The sequence below is a fragment of the Anoplolepis gracilipes genome, chromosome 2, assembly GCF_047496725.1.
Source record: "Anoplolepis gracilipes chromosome 2, ASM4749672v1, whole genome shotgun sequence".
NCBI classification, from domain to species: domain Eukaryota; kingdom Metazoa; phylum Arthropoda; class Insecta; order Hymenoptera; family Formicidae; genus Anoplolepis; species Anoplolepis gracilipes.
This window is the reverse complement of record NC_132971.1, coordinates 21020046-21039838: the sequence shown is the minus strand read 5'-3', so window position 1 is coordinate 21039838 and position 19793 is coordinate 21020046. Positions and strand designations below refer to the sequence as shown.

At 36.6% G+C, this 19793-nt stretch overlaps 1 protein-coding gene across 22 annotated transcripts in view; it reads left to right on the top strand.

Moving 5' to 3' along the window:
• The window catches only part of Pmca (plasma membrane calcium-transporting ATPase 3), a 95645-nt gene that overhangs the window by 25570 nt on the left and 50282 nt on the right, over nt 1–19793 (top strand). For 15 of the 22 annotated variants that reach the window (XR_012048359.1, XR_012048357.1, XR_012048355.1 and 12 more), the window contains 11 exons: nt 8430–8709; nt 8855–9049; nt 9244–9470; nt 9660–9795; nt 9935–10069; nt 11951–11986; nt 13128–13516; nt 13595–14079; nt 14400–15445; nt 15555–15769; nt 16038–16189. Coding sequence is in view for 18 of the 22 variants with exons in the window: in XM_072909603.1 (XP_072765704.1) it covers nt 8553–8709; nt 8855–9049; nt 9244–9470; nt 9660–9795; nt 9935–10069; nt 11951–11986; nt 13128–13516; nt 13595–14079; nt 14400–15445; nt 15555–15769; nt 16038–16189 (3173 nt within the window). In the remaining 4 variants the exon portion in view is untranslated. Of the gene's footprint in view, nt 1–6929; nt 7157–7658; nt 7813–7917; nt 8192–8251; nt 8270–8429; nt 8710–8854; nt 9050–9243; nt 9471–9659; nt 9796–9934; nt 10070–11950; nt 11987–13127; nt 13517–13594; nt 14080–14399; nt 15446–15554; nt 15770–16037; nt 16190–19793 lie in introns of those variants that run through there. The other 7 variants (XM_072909569.1, XM_072909541.1, XM_072909523.1 and 4 more) reach the window with 5 other exon arrangements.

The window sequence follows — 19793 nt, the reverse complement described above, 5'->3', positions numbered from 1 at the left end:
TTGATACAGGATTCGCGTTACGAAAATATTTTTGTTTGCGCCATTCTTTTATATTGTCATTTTTTTATTTTCTCATTATGTGTCGCGACCACATTATGTTTTTTTTTTTTCTTTTACTATCTTTTCTATGAGATACTTGGTTTCGTGTTTCATCGTTTCTCGGCTCCTATTCGGCCGCGAGGCAATTTTCGACATTTTGGCGTTTCGCCGAGGACCTCGCTTATAGTGACGCGATATTGTTAACGAAGAATATCCTCCACGAACGAGAATATTGCGAGAATATTCGTCGCGTGTATATAATAATAAAAGTTGCGATTTTCCGAGGCGTAGTTGATGTATATAAAAAAAAAAAAAAAAAAAAAAAAAAAATGAGGATAAAAAGAAAAGAAAAAGGCATCGAGTCTCCCCCGCAATACACATATTCGCTTTCGATCATGAGTAAACAAGCTAGAAAAATCCACAAACGTTTGAGAAGCTCGATGTTTTCGCGGGATGACGTCATGTGTGTGTTAGCGCGTGTAGGAAACTCTCACACAAATACTCAAAGCTCTACTTTTAATGAGTTCACTTACACACACGCTGGACCAACAAACTCCATTTCACTCTCTCGCGCAGGCTCGGGTCGTTTTATGTATGTATTTTCCAAGTCGCGGCTGTTGTGCGCGAAAATCAATTTTCTGGAGAGATAAAAGGCAGATGTTTTTTTTTTTTTTTTTTCTATCAAGAACAATTTATTCGGAAATTGCGCGAGGACGGCTTCGCGTTTTTTCGAAGGCCATCTATAATTAGCGGAAACATAATCGAAGTGTCGTACTCTCGCGCTATTTTATTCGTCGATCGTTTTTACATGTTTGTTGCGCAGTTAATAGCGTAGGTTTTTACTATATATACGTTGTAATTATCTAGTACAAAAAAACGTGTGAATTCACGATTTCGCGTGCGCACTAAGAGATAATCTTCAATATCGTAATCCGCACGTGGGTAGGAGAGTATTATATTTATGTATGTTGGAGTAGGCGATTTAATTAGAATGACATGTGATTTCTTAACCCTTCGCGGAATTCCGCCGTTATGTAAAAGTCGAATAAAAAAAAAAAACATGAATATTGAAAATGTGTTGAATCATTAATCTCACGCTAACCGGAAATGGCATGTATCTTTTACGAGGATATTAATATTAAAAAAAAAAAAAATAAATAAATATATACATATAAAGTCCAAAAAAAATATTTGATAGAAAAATGTACAATACAATGGCGAAGGTAAAATGCAGATATTATGAGAAATGTGATGTGTAAAATGTTGAATACTTGGACATACTTTTAAAAAACTGCTGATGAAAATGTTCATAATATTTTCCACGATTCACAGACATTAGCATATATTGAGAGCTGTGCGTGAGGAATTTTTAAAAGTTAGAAAAAACAGTGATGCAATCAAGGCCTAATAATGAATGATTGAAGCATGAATGATGCATCGGGGCAGGTACTTCCTACCGTTTGGATTCATTGCTGTCTCTGCTTTGCTGAGAATTGGAAATATTATATTTTTATCGTGCAACGCGTATCAAAAAAAACCATCGTCTGATATTTTGACAATTTTTAATAATTGGCCGACATTGTTAGTCATTCCTATCAATCTTTCTGTCCTTTTCGATTTTCCTCGTCAATTTTTATTTTCCATTTTTCTTCGAAAATGCTGAAATATTCCATTAAGAGAGTGATTTTTTAAGTAATACAGCCCGCAAGTAATAGATTGAAACACGTGTTCGACAATTTGAAAGGAGACGATTACAAGACGAAAATGACTTTTTCCTTAAGCGATTTATTACTGTGAATCGATAAGAAGAAATTATTCTTCGCTATCCATTTGTTAAATGAGACGCTATAAATTTGGAGTTTAATACATCACGCCGTGTTGTTTCATTACAATAAACGATCTGTTTCCTTACATATGAATCAGACGCGTGTCAGACGTATGTATGTAAGCGTGGCGGTGAAAGTGTTAAACAAATATATGCGTCATCCATGACGATATTGTTGTTCGCTTTAACGATCGTATCGCGAATGCGAATGAATGTTAGTCGAGACGCGGTTTAATGTCGTTTATATCGATTTCACCAGCGAGTCGGCGCTTAAAGAGGGGCGCCGTAAATATTTATTTACATGCCCTTTTCCCTTCATTAAACACCGACATTCCTCGGCGCCGATATTATAGCGTGTCTCGTGAACATTAGAGCCTTCTCGGATTTTGATAAGAGAACGGCGATACCGAAGAGAGACGATGGCCGTATATGTATATGTGCGTGACATGTCAGAATGTCAAGAATGCGCGCATGAGAGCTGTATTCTGCGTAGGATGCTCTTTGCGATTCATGAATCACTCACTCGCTGATTTCTTCTAGAGAATCGCGATAAATCGCGTCGCGAGCATGTCCGGCGATTAGTTGATTAGTGACATGTTACTGTTTATTCTGTGCGTTCGTGGAATGCGTTCTGCTTGCCTCATCATTTTTTTTTTTTTTTTTTTTTTTTTTTTTTTGACAATCGAGTGATTAATCGACTAATGATAGATTTATATTTATAAGCTTTTTGATGAGATAATTTCTATTCCAATATTAAAATCATACATTATGGACATGATACCGACGTAAATAGTGAATTAAATTTCCTTTCTTGTAAAAAATAATTATAAATAATATAAATATATATTTATATTTTTTATAATTAATTTTTACAAGAAAAGAAATTTATGTACATATTATAAGATTGACACTTATAAAACTGATCTTGCAACTTATTCAAGAAAAATTTTCTAGATGTAAAAAATTAACTGAAGCAGATAAATTATTAACAAATACTCTGATACCGCATATATTTTGCACTTAATCAATTTAAATGACAGAGGCAGAATTTATATCTGTACCATTAGTGTAATTTAGACAGAAAATTTGTCTGTGATGCCCATCTTTAAGACCTATTGTCAAGGACAATTATGTTTGCCCTTGTATAATTAATATTTGGCAATGGAATCTAAATTTTCTAGAGGTATCGCTAGAATATTGCTGCTATAAATTCAATACGTGATAAACAATATTCTAACAGGTACAAAAAGTAGCGATAAATTTTAATTGAAACATCTAATCTACATTAGCAAAATATTTTTTTGAGTGGAGATTACAGACAACTATTGTTCTCACATAAATTTTTCCTATCATTGTCAAATCGATTTAACAAAATTTCTTTGCAAAATATTTCGGGTGTTTTTTAAATCTCAAATTTTGCACGCAATAACTTGATAATTTCTATCTTATATCCTTAATAATTTATATAACAATTTATGGTGCAAAAAAAAATGATAAATTAGCTTTGATGAATAAACTAGGTGAACGTATGAATCTGGGTCATAATTCTTCGCGTATGTTTGACCTTTTTTTTTTTCTTATTAATATTCATGAAACTTTGAACTTTCGGAGCACCGAGAGCTTCGGCCGCGAACGTTCGAATATTTGGCTGTTTACTGATCGTAGACGTTAGACGAAGGACATTTCTTGTCTTACAATTAGCAGCGACGGGCAGTAGTTAATAAAAAGAAACGGTATATTAATGTTACGTGACGGTGATACATACGTGGGTGAATAATGACAGCGACTCATGCAAAAGTGATTAAATTCGTTTAGTTAAGAGCCACGCTTAAGCGGATAATAAAATCGCGCCTGGGTTCTAATTCGATGAACGTGCGTAAGCGGTGACATCATTTCGCGGTGACTCCACCTCTACCTGTATTTATACGACCTCCGGTATATAGCGTATTAATGACGATACGCTCCCGTGGCCGCGGTCACTCGTGAAAGAGTGAGTTTCAACAACAACCAGTACCTGCGTTCCTTCACATATAATGTCATCATCGCGACACGTAATCCACGCGAAAGTATGTAATAGCCCGGCAACCTTCGTTTTCTCTCGCGATCGCAGGATTCCGTGATCGCCGTTCGTATTTATAGCATTGTGTCAGACGTTGTAGACTGTGCCTTGGGACAGTTGGATAGTTGTCGGAATCATTGAATACGCGAGGAGTTTGAGTCATTTGGATATTGAATCACTCGAAATTTATTCAATTAATTTAACATGAATGAGTGAAAACGTGTACCGTGTGTAGGTGATTAAAAATACATAAATTTCTCACGCAAGATATTTAATTTGCGATTTTTATTGTACAGCGCAAAGGGAAAGACTGCGCGATGATTAATCGGTTGATCGATTCACTAAAATAAACGATATTTTCAACGATTGGCTTCGATAATTATCGTGAATCCAAGCGAGAAAGAAGAAATATTATAATTTCGCGCTTTTGCGAAACGAACACGACGAGACAAGGGAGACTTTTTGGAAATATTTCAAATCGCCAGATCGCGGTATAAAATTCGCCCTAGCGACTTAAACGCACGCGACGAAATGCAATTATGCGCGCATGCCAAATGCTTAACACTGTACATTTTAATAATAACAAATAAAGTAGCGGCCGCAAACGGAAAATTACCTCTGCTTACGTAATTTGTCGGTTGGATCGATATGTAAGAAGTTTTTTCTCTCTCCCTCCCCCCCCCCCCCTCGAATTATTGTGCGTCATTCATGTGTATAATAGAGCGATAGAAATTTTAATAATTTTGACGTATCTTCTCGCGTTATTATAGGTAAGAGGGTTTACTCCCTGGAAAACACTACTCTATAGAATTCTCAAGAATTTTTTTGTTTCTGAAGCAAAAAATTTTTATTAAATTTTTGAAATTTCGGGAATTTTTTATAAAATTCTTTCCTTGATAATTTTACTTTTATTGTAAACAATCAACAATGTATATATAATAAGCTAATTACGAGTTATGTATTTAAAATATATTATAAAAATATATCTCTGTGTTTATATATTAAATGTCTTTAAAAAATATTGAATGTGTATATTTTTTATTGTAATTTTTAGCGGAAAAAAAATATTGAATATGCATGTTTTTTATTGTAATTTCTAGCGATAAAAAAATAAAAAATGTTATAAAAAATGTTAGCTTAAAAAACTATCTAGTTTCTTTCAGTACATTTGCAAAAGCACTTGAAGCTCCATGTTCTTCCTTCGTATGAGCATTTAAAAAACGCAATAAAAAAACTTTATTTTAAAAAGTTAAATTGTAAAAACATTAAAAATTTAAAAAAAACAATTCTTTTTATTAAAATTATATATTTAAAATATATTTACATATTTTTTATATTTATATATTTAAAATATATATTTTATTCTAAAATTTCGAACAAAAATGCCTGGAAAATCAGAGAATTTTCAAAGAATTTTTTTTACAGACGTCTCAACTTTTACATTCGTTATTTCCACGTTGTGTTTTGCTCGCCCACTATTCTTAGTCATTTAACGTCGCGTATTATAATTGGGACATCATGCACGTATTTTGCGTGATGGCGAAAGTGCTTAAAACCGCCTCGGCGATGATGTCGTAAAAGGAAGTCGCGCGCGATCGTAACCGGTCGGTCGCCCGCGCGACCGCCGTTGATTATTACCATTGGTTGAAAATAGCGCGCGTGTCGGGGATGAAAATTACGTAAACCGCGAGTGAGTTAAGCTGCGCGCGGAATTATTCCCCGAGCGGAAACGCGTTTCGTTTCGTCGCGTGGCGTCGCGACGTTGACGACGCCCGGCGTCTCGATGTCTCCGATTATCTTGTCGAGCTTTTATATCGTAAAGAAGGAGAAAAGAGCTCTTATCGAACAGATTATATTTCTATGTATCTCGATGCGTATTTAGGTCGCTTCTTTCTTCATCGTGGTATTAATTTTTTTCGAACCATTTTCTTTATATATATATATATATATATATATATATATATATATATATATATATATATATCGACTCCAAAAATCGACTCCAAATGATCTCTCTAGAATCTGACATTAACAGGTTTTTCACTAATTACAGGACACCCTGTATATATATATATATATATATATATATATATACAGGGTGTCCTGTAATTAGTGAAAAACCTGTTAATGTCAGATTCTAGAGAGATCATTTGGAGTCGATTTTTCCTCAGCGAAAATATCGACGGATGTCGTCATTTTTTGCAAGTTTCCAATTTTTGTTTTTATGTATCTTTGTAATTAAGCCTTAAATTAAAATTCTACTAGAATAAACTCTATCTGAAATTATTTAAAGAATATAGTTTTGATAATTTTTTAACTCCAAAAAGTTTTTAGTTTGCGAAAAGCGCCTTTTTTTTCAATCCGAGGAAGAATCGTCTCCAAATAATCTCAAAAATCTGCCATTAGCAGGTTTTTCACCAATTACAATAATTTATAATTTTTATGTATATATATATATGTATATTCTATTTTTTTCTGCTAAAAGCTTACTCATATCTTTATATACGTATAACATAATGTATGTTACATAATACATGTAATAACAAATGTCTAATATGTTAACGCTTTGACGGAAAAAAATAGAAGGCAAAAATACTGTAAATGGAATTTTTTCATATTAGTATTTCTATTTTCAAAACTTGAACATACATATATATATCTGTTTCTCTTTTTAAATGCAGTAAGTAGTAAGTAATGAAAAAATGCAATTTAGAAAGTAATAGACCTAAAATGTAATAAGTTTAAAATGAATGAATCCATCATTCACGCGAGATAAAAAAGGGATCAGAGAAAGAGAGAGAGAGAAAGAGAGCGAAAGAAGGAGAGGAAGGAAGGAAGGAAGGAAGGAAGGAAGGAAGGGGGAGGCAGAGAGAGAGAGAGAGAGAGAGAAAAGAGTTACGCTCGCGCTCTACTAGAGGGCAACACAAATTGATTATCACTTTGCTAATGGCTCATTTCACTTAACACTCGCTTTTTCATGGCTATCGAGAACCTAGCCTCGTATTCGCACCTTGCCGGATCGTCTGTCTACCTACATAGCGATAAAATTTCTCTCTCTCTCTCCCTTTCTCTCTCTCTCTCTCTTCCTCTCTTGTACGTCATTCGCTGACAACGGAGAATTGCCAAGTTTCGACGGGAATGTAGTGCGAGCCTAGTGGTTACGTCGAATCCACATTATTTTCACCGAAATACGTTGCTTTTCGTGCGTAGGACGAAAAGAAAATCGTCGGGAGGTAAAGACGTTTGCCTGTCTGTCTATCTTTCTCCCTTTCTGTCCGTTGCTCGAAGCGCGTAGTTATTTTTAGAGCACCGTGTTTGTATTCTTTTATCGAGCGAGCGCGAGTGACAGTCCGTAGCGTCGTGTTATTTTCCATTCGTCCGAGTCGGAGCTCGGAGCGGTTGCCGTCCGAGTTTCGGATTTCGGGTAAAACTCTCCTCGCCCGTTGCCGACTTCACCCTGTTCCCGCGAGCCGCGAGTTCCGCGGGAATGTTCACGCCGCTGTCAGACGTCAGACCGTCAGAGTCAGACGAGCGGCCGAAGCCGCCCGCCGCCCGCTGTCGCTGCTTGGCGCCTATAACCTCAATCTTCGGGCGGCGCTCCAGCTCGTGCATTCTTTACCCTTTGACGGAGGACGGGACCGAGTGAACTCTCTCTCTCTCTCTCTCTCTCTCTCTCTCTCCCCCTCTCTCTCCCCCCCCTCTCTCTCTCTCTCTCTCTCTCTCTCGAGGTCAACCAATCACGGATTCGACGCGTCGTGATCTCTCGCTTCGATCGCTTCGACCTAGAGACTCTCTCCATGACACACGGACGACCGGAGAGCCGTTTGCTCGGGCGCCGGGTTAAAGGAGTTTGACATTTAACGCGAAGCGCCGCGGTAGGGTCGACATGGTATGTTATACATATATATATATATATATATATATATATATATATATGTATGTGTGCGTGCGTGTGTGTGTGTGTGTGCGCGCGTGTGGTAGAAACCAGCACGGCGGAGCGATGTTGCTCCTTTCGACGTCGCTGCACATCCCCGGAATCAATAATCGCGTTGCATAAGCGACGTGAACGAGAGCCCGCGTGCCCTACCTTGTCATCGTTATCGTCGGATATTTGTTTCGTATCGTGACACGCGGTTGCGCCGATATCGATTTCGTCCGCATTTCAATTCCGGAGTCCGGAGCCCCTCCGATCGAGAGGGGCTGTCTCGTGTAGCTATACCCCGCGCGACTGTCATCCGACAATGCGTGCTACACACCTTAGTCGCACGGTGATCTTGATGATTTCATTCTTTCCCTCAAATCTGTTGATTTATTTTCCATTAGGTGTATTTTTCATTAGACAACAGGTGACCATTATAATGACAATAATGGCGACACGTTGCGTTGATAAAAATTGCAACACAACTAGTGTATAAATCTAACATAAAACTATTATATATTTGCATTTAAAACTTGTGACAGTTTGCAAACTTTACCACTAAACGATCTCTTTCTGTTATCTTTCAGCCGTTGGTCCTCCATTCGTTTGGAGGCCAGTGGAGCAGCGACGCCAGAGAATAATACGAGCTGTGTAGCCTTGTGGAAGCGTAACAGTAGTTGGCTTCGGCCAACAGAGGCGACAGAGATATCATGGCGACGATAGACGGCCGGCCGGCCCAATATGGTGTCACGCTTAAGCAACTCCGCGAGCTCATGGAGCTGCGGGGGCGCGAAGGTGTCAACAAAGTCAATAGCTACGGTGGTGTGCAGGAGATTTGTAAAAAGCTGTATACTTCACCCAATGAAGGTATGAATGTTGCTTCTAACGTATCCAAATTTTGAATTACAATATGGAAAGGGGAAAAAAATTACATATAAAGAATATTTTTCATATAAAAAGAAAATGGTACAAGGGATATTTATATATATCATGATTCTTATTATCTATACAGGTCTTAGTGGGTCAGTAGCAGACATACAACATAGGCGAGATACATTTGGTTCCAATATGATACCTCCAAAACCACCAAAAACATTTTTACAGTTAGTATGGGAAGCATTGCAAGATGTCACGTTAATCATCTTAGAAGTAGCAGCATTGGTTTCATTAGGTCTTAGCTTTTATCATCCAGCTGATGATGAAAAACGTAAGTATTTATGATGTGATATTGTGTACTTTATCTTTATGAGTGATTGCCATTTGTTGGGTTGTCAACTTGATGTTTGATATTTCTGTGTATTAAAATCTTTCGACACAAAGCACATAAAGATAAATTTTGTCAACTTGAATTTTGAAGAAAGGTTTCCAAAAGATGTTGAATAATGTATTTTTTATTTCCAGCTTTAGTAGATGAGGACGAAGCGAAATATGGTTGGATTGAAGGACTCGCTATATTGATTTCTGTAATTGTGGTGGTCTTAGTGACGGCGTTTAACGACTACTCCAAGGAGAGACAGTTTAGAGGTCTTCAGAGTCGGATAGAGGGAGAGCACAAGTTCTCGGTTATACGGCAAGGAGAAGTGAAACAAGTTTCCGTGTCTGATATTGTTGTTGGTGACATTTGTCAGGTATATATGCAACAGTATTAATTAAAACTTTTAACGCTATTTAGAGGATTAGGGTATATAAGTTTTTTAAATACACTTTTTAAATATATAATACAATTTGTTAACATGGGACATGTACGCTAGAATTGTTAATATTAACATAGAAAGCAAAAGTAAAATTTATATTAAATTAGCTGTTTGACAATACAGATAAAATATGGAGACCTGTTGCCTGCAGACGGTATTCTTATACAAAGCAACGATCTCAAAGTGGATGAATCCAGTCTGACTGGAGAGTCAGATCATGTAAAGAAAGGGGAATCGTTTGATCCTATGGTACTTTCAGGTGAGATAGCCTTGCTTGAATTGAATTGTAACAGTCATTATTTTGGATAATTTTTTTATTGTAAAAAAAAGTCTCAAAATGTTTAAAGGATTTTTACGCGACAGAAGACTATCTTGAATGTTACTGTATTGTTGAAAAGGTACACATGTGATGGAGGGTTCCGGAAAAATGTTAGTTACTGCAGTAGGTGTTAACTCCCAAGCGGGTATTATCTTTACCTTATTGGGTGCTGCTGTTGATCAACAGGAGCAAGAAATCAAGAAAATGAAGAAAGGTACGTATAATCGTTATTGCCGATCGATCGATCGATCGATCGCTTTGAATGATTGCACATTTATACAAAGGTTACTAAATTCTTAGAGTAATGTGTAATTTTTGTTTATATATATATATATATATATATATATATATACACATATACAGTACATATACATGTTTTTCTCTGAAAGTTCTATTATGTTTTATCAGATTACTTTTGAGATTGATATCCCACATATCTCTTTTCACTCTAATGATTTAGTATACCTATCTCTACTATCTCTACTAGCAACTTCTGAATCATTTAGCGCAAACTCTACTCTAAAAATTTTATTGAAGATTCGGTACATGGATGCATTACGATATGTTTATAGTAGCAAATAGATTTTATGGCAATTTGTGCCTTGTAATAGAAGTTGTTGGTATTCTCTACCATATTCCCGCATGACATTTACGAATGTTTCAAAATGAGTGTAGACGAATCGCAGTGGACGCATGGTTTTGACGTGAATTGGTGTGATCATTTTTTTTTTATTATGAATTTTACAACAGCCATTTTTTTTTCATTCCCTGTATTTTATATTCTCGACATTGCATTTGCCAACATTGGATTTTTTATTTTTATTAACTCATTAACTAATTGATTGTAGAAGATTTGTATTTCAATTTGTCAATGTTTTCAGAATAGACACTTTTCATGTATATTTTTAGAAAATATTCTACATAAAACTGCCATGATACAGCATTATAGGGCGCATTATTTTATGGCAATTCCCATTGTATTAATAAAGATTTTTTTTCCGGCTTACTTGTTTACACTATGAATACATTATATACGTTGTACTGAATATCAAAATAATATTTACCAGTTATGTATTATATTTATATATTCGCGAATTATCCTGAAAAATTAAAAATCCATTTACATTGTTCATCAAGGATACTGCCTTTATTAATATAATTTTGTTAAGATGCTATTATTTTATATTTCTTGCGTTTGTAAATCATTTGTGTTTCTGTCCTTTTCTAGCTATAAATGTTTTTGCTATATGTTTTTTTTTTTTTTTTATCTTTGTCTGATATGTGTATATGAAATTTTGTACTTGAAAATTTCAAGATTAAAATTATTATCGTTATATAAACTTTTTCAAAATAATTTTTATAAAAAGTGTCTCAAAAGTCATGTACTTTTTGAATCAAAAACCGAAACTTTTAAACTTTTATATGAATATTAAACATATATAATATATTCTAATATTATTAAACTCTAAAATTTAGTTTACACGATTACATTTCTAAAAGAAGAAAATAATTGTCATTTATATATAGTTATACATATTTCAAATTACAACATTTACCACCAGAATCTTTGAACTCTCTTCCTCTCTCTCTCTCTCTCTCTTTGTCTCATTCAATATTAAATAATGTATTGCGTTTTTTAATTTAATCAATGTATTAATAGCTCAGGAAAAGTACGTCATTTTTAGGACATTTTATAAAAAAATCATATCAAAATATCATAAATCCTGTCCTTGATCCATATCCCTCTGTAAATCTTTCGTTATTACACAACCTAGAAGGTAAACTATTTTATTGATAAGTTATTCAAACAGGAATGTACTTTTATGCACTCTTACAATTATACTAGTAAGATTTTGTTCCTATATCATAGAAGCAATAGTTGCTTCTTTATGTTTAACCTTCTGGGCTGTACCTATCTATCTACCTATTTCATTTGTTAGTGTTAAGTACCCTTTTGCGAAAATCAGTGAAAAATGAAAAAAATTATAATCACAAATGTAAATTCTTTTATTGACGCGACTATTATACCATTGGCATATATATTTTTTAAATAGATTGCTAATCAATTTCATTTTGCATGTATTTTTTTATCTAGAGGCTAAAAAGCAGCGGAAGAAGAAGTCATTACCAGGTGAATAAAATTCTAAATAATATATATATATATTTATATATTTTTTCTTATTGTTTTTATATTATCTTGATATACATATATATATATACATATATATAATTATGCATATATTATACACATAGATTCGTGGCCATCGAGGCCAAGAAATTAATTGAACGTTTTGAGTCCTCAAGACAGCATTCAGTTTTTTAATCTTTATCTTTCACTTCATCTCACTTTTTCATTTCTTCTACATTTCGTTCGGAAATTTTTCTTGTGTAATTACTTTGATTAATTATATCTATGAATTTTACATTAATGTTGCGTATCTCCAAAGGAATATTTCTTTTTATCGCACTCTCTTTCTCTCTCTCTCTCTCTCTCTCTCTCTCTCTCTCTCTCTCTCTCTCTCTATCTTTAATGACATTTGATTAAAAAGTTTAATTTCTTTTTCTTTTTCTTTTTTTTTTTTTTTTTTTTTTTTTTGTCTCGTCGAATATGGTTTAAGGGTATACTCTCGGACCTCGATGTAGCAAAGAAATGACATTAATTTAAAATCAAGATGCGGGAGCGGTGAGATTGGACGTTAAACGATTTGTTTAAGGAATGCATTCTCTTGATACATCAAACGCTACATCATGTGCCGAGAGCGTAAGAAAAGAAACAAAATTACATTATCCACGCTTACGTGTTCCCTATTGATCTTTGCGTGTTCTATTGGCAGTGGTTTATATATGCATTTGACACGCATTAGCGGCTACCTCGTTCTTGCATATAGCTTCTTGTTTTCTGCATTCTAGTAATGATATAAACACCCATGGTTTTAATGTGTTTTTCTAACATATGTAACTTATTGTGTCTTCCACATTAATCTCAATCATCTTTCATTAAAACTTTTGACTATCCACCAACTCTCGAGTAGCATCCAGTATTTTTATTAGAATGCTTTTGAGATAATTGATATACATACATATATATATATACTCGTTTTAAGTGTAACGATCGAGATTCAATCAGTGTTATCTCAAATTGCGATCGATCAGCAAATCCTTGGTACGATCAAGATTTTGCTCGGGATGCGATCGCTCGGGTCGATTGAGCCTCGATCGGCGATATGTAACGGTGAAGGATGCAGTCTAATATTGACGTGATAAAACTCAAGGAGATGAAACGGTAGAGATTACCGGGAACAGTCACGTGACCGGAAGCGGAGGCGGCGGTAAGCACGAGGGTGGCGAGAATCATCACGCGGCCGCGCCCGCGAGCGCCGCGGAGACCAGCGGGAAGAAGGAGAAGAGTGTTCTGCAAGCCAAGCTAACTAAACTCGCCATACAGATCGGTTACGCCGGCTCGACCATCGCGGTGCTCACCGTCGTCATTTTAATCATACAGTTCTGCGTGACGACCTTCGTCATCGAGGGCAGGCCGTGGCGAAACACGTACGCCAATGATCTGGTGCGGCATCTGATCATCGGTGTTACGGTGCTCGTAGTCGCCGTACCCGAGGGTCTTCCGCTAGCCGTCACCTTGTCGCTCGCTTACTCCGTCAAGGTAAAATTCTACAAAGATTTTGTCGTCAATTTAAAAAAAGAAAAAATTCGTTTTTAATCCATTTTTCTCTCTGTACAGAAAATGATGAAGGACAACAATCTGGTACGTCACTTGGATGCCTGCGAGACTATGGGTAACGCCACCGCCATTTGCTCGGACAAGACCGGCACCTTGACTACGAACCGCATGACCGTGGTACAGTCGTACATATGCGAGAAGATGTGCAAAACTACGCCGAATTTCTCGGACTTACCGAGCCATATCGGCGAACTGATCATACAGGCCATCTCCATCAATTCGGCGTACACGTCGCGAATAATGGAGTCGCAGGACCCTAGCGAATTGTCGTTGCAGGTCGGCAACAAAACCGAATGTGCCTTACTTGGATTCGTATTAGCCCTGGGCAAGAAATATCAAACCGTGCGGGACGATTATCCTGAGGAAACCTTTACGCGGGTGTATACGTTTAATAGCGTAAGAAAGAGCATGTCTACCGTCATTCCCAGGAAGGGCGGTGGATATAGGCTCTTCACCAAGGGCGCTTCCGAGATCATCATGAAGAAGTACGTATAGTTTATTCTTTTATTCAAACATATTAAAATTTACTGAATCTTGTAATTCCACTCGTTTCTTTCATTTCATTTTTTTTTTTTTTTTTTTTTTTTTTCCAATTTGAAGCTTTCGTGACAGAATTTCGAGTCTCCGAAATATTTGAGAGTAAAATATCAACAATCTTTTTGAGCTGTGTGAAAATTTTACCGTTTGTTTAAATTTCTCCAAATTTTTTTGAAAATTGAGAAACCATTAGATTGATATTACTTGGAAATAATATAAATTTCTTTTTCAATTTGATTGAAAAGGATTTGAATAAATTTTATTGCAGATGTGCCTTTATATATGGTCGCGAAGGTCATCTGGAGACGTTTACCAGAGAGATGCAAGAGCGTTTAGTAAAGAACGTGATCGAACCCATGGCATGCAACGGACTACGCACCATTTCCATCGCTTATCGCGACTTTGTTCCTGGCAAGGCAGAGATCAATCAAGTTCACATCGACAACGAGCCCAATTGGGACGACGAAGATAATCTAGTGAACAATCTCACCTGCTTGTGCATCGTCGGTATCGAAGATCCGGTGCGTCCCGAAGTACCGGACGCAATTAGGAAATGCCAAAAGGCCGGCATCACCGTGCGCATGGTGACGGGTGACAATATAAATACCGCGCGATCCATCGCGCTTAAGTGTGGTATTCTCAAGCCGAACGAGGACTTCCTCATTCTCGAGGGTAAAGAGTTTAATCGCAGGATTAGAGACAACCATGGCGAGGTGCAACAGCATCTACTCGATAAGGTGTGGCCAAAATTACGAGTATTGGCCAGGTCGTCGCCTACCGATAAGTATACCTTGGTAAAGGGCATCATCGACAGTAAAGCGAGTGAAAGCCGCGAGGTCGTAGCGGTTACCGGTGACGGCACGAACGACGGTCCAGCCTTGAAGAAGGCCGACGTTGGCTTCGCCATGGGCATCGCCGGCACGGACGTCGCCAAAGAGGCGTCCGACATCATATTGACGGACGATAACTTCTCGTCGATCGTGAAAGCGGTCATGTGGGGCAGAAACGTCTACGACAGCATCGCCAAATTTCTGCAGTTTCAACTGACTGTCAACGTGGTTGCCGTGATTGTTGCTTTCATCGGTGCTTGTGCCGTGCAGGACTCGCCGCTCAAGGCAGTACAGATGTTATGGGTAAACCTAATCATGGACACGTTAGCGTCCCTCGCCTTGGCTACCGAAATGCCTACGCCCGATCTACTCCTCCGTAGACCGTACGGTCGCACAAAACCACTCATTTCCAGGACAATGATGAAAAATATTCTCGGTCAGGCCTTGTATCAGTTGAGCGTAATTTTCGTGCTTCTTTTCGCCGGTGAGTACCGTTTCCCTTGGTCTTCCCTTGACATCTCTCGATTCCTCGCCAGTTCGCCTCGTCAAGCGGACAGAACATTCTAAAAACTTGGCGCGATCGATTGCCGCAGGTGACCTGATGCTCGACATCGACACGGGCCGCGGAGTGGCAGCGGCGGGCGGCGGACCCACGCAACACTTCACTGTCATCTTTAACACGTTCGTCATGATGACTCTTTTCAACGAATTCAACGCCAGGAAAATTCACGGTCAGCGCAATGTCTTCCAGGGAATATTCACCAACCCCATCTTCTATTCAATTTGGATTGGCACGTGTTTCTCGCAAGTAAGTCTGCGTCACTATATCAAGACTATATATATATCTACTCGACCTATATGCGACATGAGAACGGTGTCTTTCAATATTAAATCTATGACAAACATTCGGAATTTACAGAGCTTAAACAAGATACAATGAATTTATATAACTTATCTTTCATTAATCAAATAACGGTTAATAGTTTTTATAACTTAAACCAAGTGTCACTTTATCCATTTTTTTTTTTTTTTTTTTTTTTTTTTTAATAAAATTGTTTATTTTTGTTTTTTTTCAGGTGGTCATCATACAATACGGTAAAATGGCATTCAGCACCAGAGCGCTCACGTTAGACCAGTGGTTGTGGTGCCTGTTCTTCGGAATCGGTACGCTAATATGGGGCCAAATAGTTACGACTATTCCTACACGCCGAATTCCCAAAATTCTTTCGTAAGTTAAAAATGACATACTCTTACACATAAACACGGTTCTTTTGTTTGTTATTTGAGCACAGAATCGAGGTTTGTTGCAATAATAGAAAGAACACGAAAGATGATTGCTCACAATATAAATTATTATTTTTTTTTCCTCAAAAGAAATGACTCTTCTCAAAACAGACGAGTTATTTTTACATTCACATAATTTATCAATTATGTTTTTAATAAAGAAAATCTTAATTAACTAATTAATTGAGCAAATGCATAGTAGTTTGAAAGCTGATCGTGGAAATATTGGAATTCTTACTGTCTTGCATATTATACTGTCTTGTGATATTTTCTGATGTGTAAAGATCACTGTATAAAGCTATAAAAAATGAAAGACTTCTTAATAAGTAAACTGTCTTTCGATCACTCGACGATCATTGTGAATACCATCAACATTGTGCTGAAATCATAACGCTTAAAGTAATCGATTTTATATCCAATGATCTATTATCACATATAAATTAGCATCTTAAGTTTTCGTTCTCATTAGTGGTAGATGCCTTTGCATGTCGAATCTTGAACTCACGTGTGCTAATCTGTATATATACAAACATATATATATACACACCACATGACTAGTAACAGTTTTATGTTGAATTCCCGACGAATGTTGTCTCCCGAATGCTGAAAGCATGCGTGATTATTCCGCTTTGATCTATAATTAGAATCTTTGATATAAATTTGTAAAATAACTGCAAAGTTATGCATAAAACACGGTTTCAATCATTTTGCATCAAAGTATATTAATTAAAGTCGAGTCTGTAATTACTGAAATAATTATATGTAAATTATATATATAACCGGGATACTTTTGTACTTGATACAAAATTATATATATATATTTAGCTTTGTAATTAAAAGAAATCACATTTTTTTGCAATACTAATATAGTTACAGTGTATTTAAAAAAAAAAAAAAAAAAACTATTATGCCTGACGCAAGCTCTTACGATACGAGTATAAAATAATTTTGTATATAAATGTTTTTATTTTGAAAATTGTTCATTTTTTAATCGTCGGGGGTAATTTCTGCGATTTCTGAAGCGTACGTAAAATCGATCAAATAAAAATAATCGCGCCTGCTTGGGGGAATCCCATCCTGGGTACATTCCATCCCTCGCTCCTCCAACTTTGGAGTAGCTTACGTAATTTGGTTTTAAACGTTGCATGATTACAGCCGTACAGCCGAAATCTACGTACTTGTTTGTGTCAAGTGACCGATGACGTGCACTGTTGCACTAATTAAAATCTCTAATGTTCAACGAGGCAAATTAGAAAACGACAAAGGCGCGAAAACAAGAGCTTAATCCAATTTAATATTGTCGATTAATTAATAATCAATTTTTGATTTGCGTGAGAACCAATTCGAGCAATTAATTAATGCTTGTTAACACACATACATACTTTTACTCGATTCGTTGGATTTACGCGGTTTCTATCTCTCTTTCTCCGATACTTTTTTTTTTTTTTTTTTTTTGCCCTACCTTTTCTATCTTTATCTCTGTCTATTTTTGCCCCTCTTCTTACTGTTCTTAATCGCTCTCTATATTTTTTCATCCATCGTATATGACACATACACGATCCGAGGACACACGCTTTCGTCATAATCCTTTCTGCTCATTTTTGATCATACATTTGTCCGATCCGAATGAAACCGGTGTAAAATTTCAGTGAGTTCTCTTTCCGATATTATAAAAAAATACATGGAAAAGATATTTTCATTATCGAGAGAAAAATTATGAAGATGCCTTCTGATATCGCGTATTTTTTATCTCATCGAAATTCGAACTCGCTGGTTTCACAACAATTTCGATCATCGCGCTCGTATCATTCTCTCTTTTACACATCACCATCTATTCTCTTCTGTCTACGCTCTTTTTCTTCTTTCAAAGCTAATTCAGCTCTTAATTCTCAAAAGAAGCACGGCTCGATGCGTAGCCGCATCCGAGAATCTCCCTGTCTCGGGAGGGAGGCGCAAAGGGAAGATATATAATCTCGAGTCGAGAATATACACGCTTTTTTGCCACTATACTCTCTGTATATACACGAGTCGAGTGCCAGTATAAAATGCTACACGAGCGGAAGGGTCAGCTAACCAAAGGTCACAGGGAGTGCTCTCGCGCGAACCTTTTACCGCCGAGTGTGTAGTACGTGTACCGCTTGATAACACAACGGGACTGCCCCGGCTGTTCACTTTGTGTGTGTGTGTGTGTGTGTGTGTGTGTGTGTGTGTGCGTGTGTGTGCGTGTGTGTGTGTGTGTGTGTACCGTTTCGTAGGTGAATAGAATCCCGATACTTTCCTCGTATGTACGTCCATCGCCTCCTGCAGCGCGCCAGGACAACGACAAAGACTAATGACTAATAACTGGTAACCAATCAAGCAGAGATTGTTGGATTGGTCCCAGACTACGTGTGTTGATACGTTATCAAGTATGATTTTTTTTTAATGGTATCTAATCTGTAATTTTTCGCCTTTTCGACAATTTGTTAATGACATTTTTTTTTTTTTTTTTCTAACAATCTGGAAAACAAATCGCTCGACAAAATATAGGGTAAACTCGGGTAAGGTGGCCATAGTTTTTTAAAATGCAAGAAACATACTTTTATTTTTGTTATTTTTTAATAATCTTTGACATATTATTTTCACTGAAGCTTTAAATTACGTAATATTATCGAAATTAAAAGAACAATATTTAATAGAAATTTTATATTGTCAAAATAGTACAACATAAGCATTGGCCATCTTACCTAGCTTTTAAGGAAAAGATGACCATAATATTTATAAAAGAATAGTGAAAACGAAAATAAAAATTATAGGTCATGTAACAATTTACATATCTTTATAATATGTCCAACGTCGATTACGATAGTTTAACTGTAATTTATTCGACGTTACAACAGTTTTTAGTGGACGCATGAAAAACCTTGCGGGTAGTCAAAAGTAAAAATATATGATATAAGATTCGCAATATCGTTATTTCGAACAATATATGCACATAAACTACTGTAAATATCGATTATCTTGGATAATGACTAAAAAAGCGCGCTATGTAGCGATTATTGAAAAAATTACAGCCTATGGCCATCTTTTCCCTATGGGCATCATACCCTAGTTTACCCTAAAGGAGTCTGCGCGTTTCTTGTGGAAAATTGTCTCCCGATGGATTTTGTAGAACGAAACTTTTTGAACGAAATTCAGCGAAAGACAATTTTCACAAGGAATATGCAGGGTCCTTTACGGACCGATCCTCGACATATACTATCATTATCTCGTCCGACTATTATTCTACACGAGCTACGAGCTTGCGTGCGAGACTATAAATAACAACGACGGGCGACGTGTAGTCGCGACAGTACTATATGATTTTCGCGCTTATATCGTTCAACAGGTAAGGAGGAAACTCGCGTTACTTTACACCAAGGCGATTGACGATATGAAAAAAAGAGAAATGAATTAATGAAGTATTTGCGATAAAAAGAAACCAACGAAACGGAAAGCACAATATTCCACCGTCGACATTTCAAGCAAAGACGATTCGCTTATCAAAGTGAATCGTGACCTCCCGTACT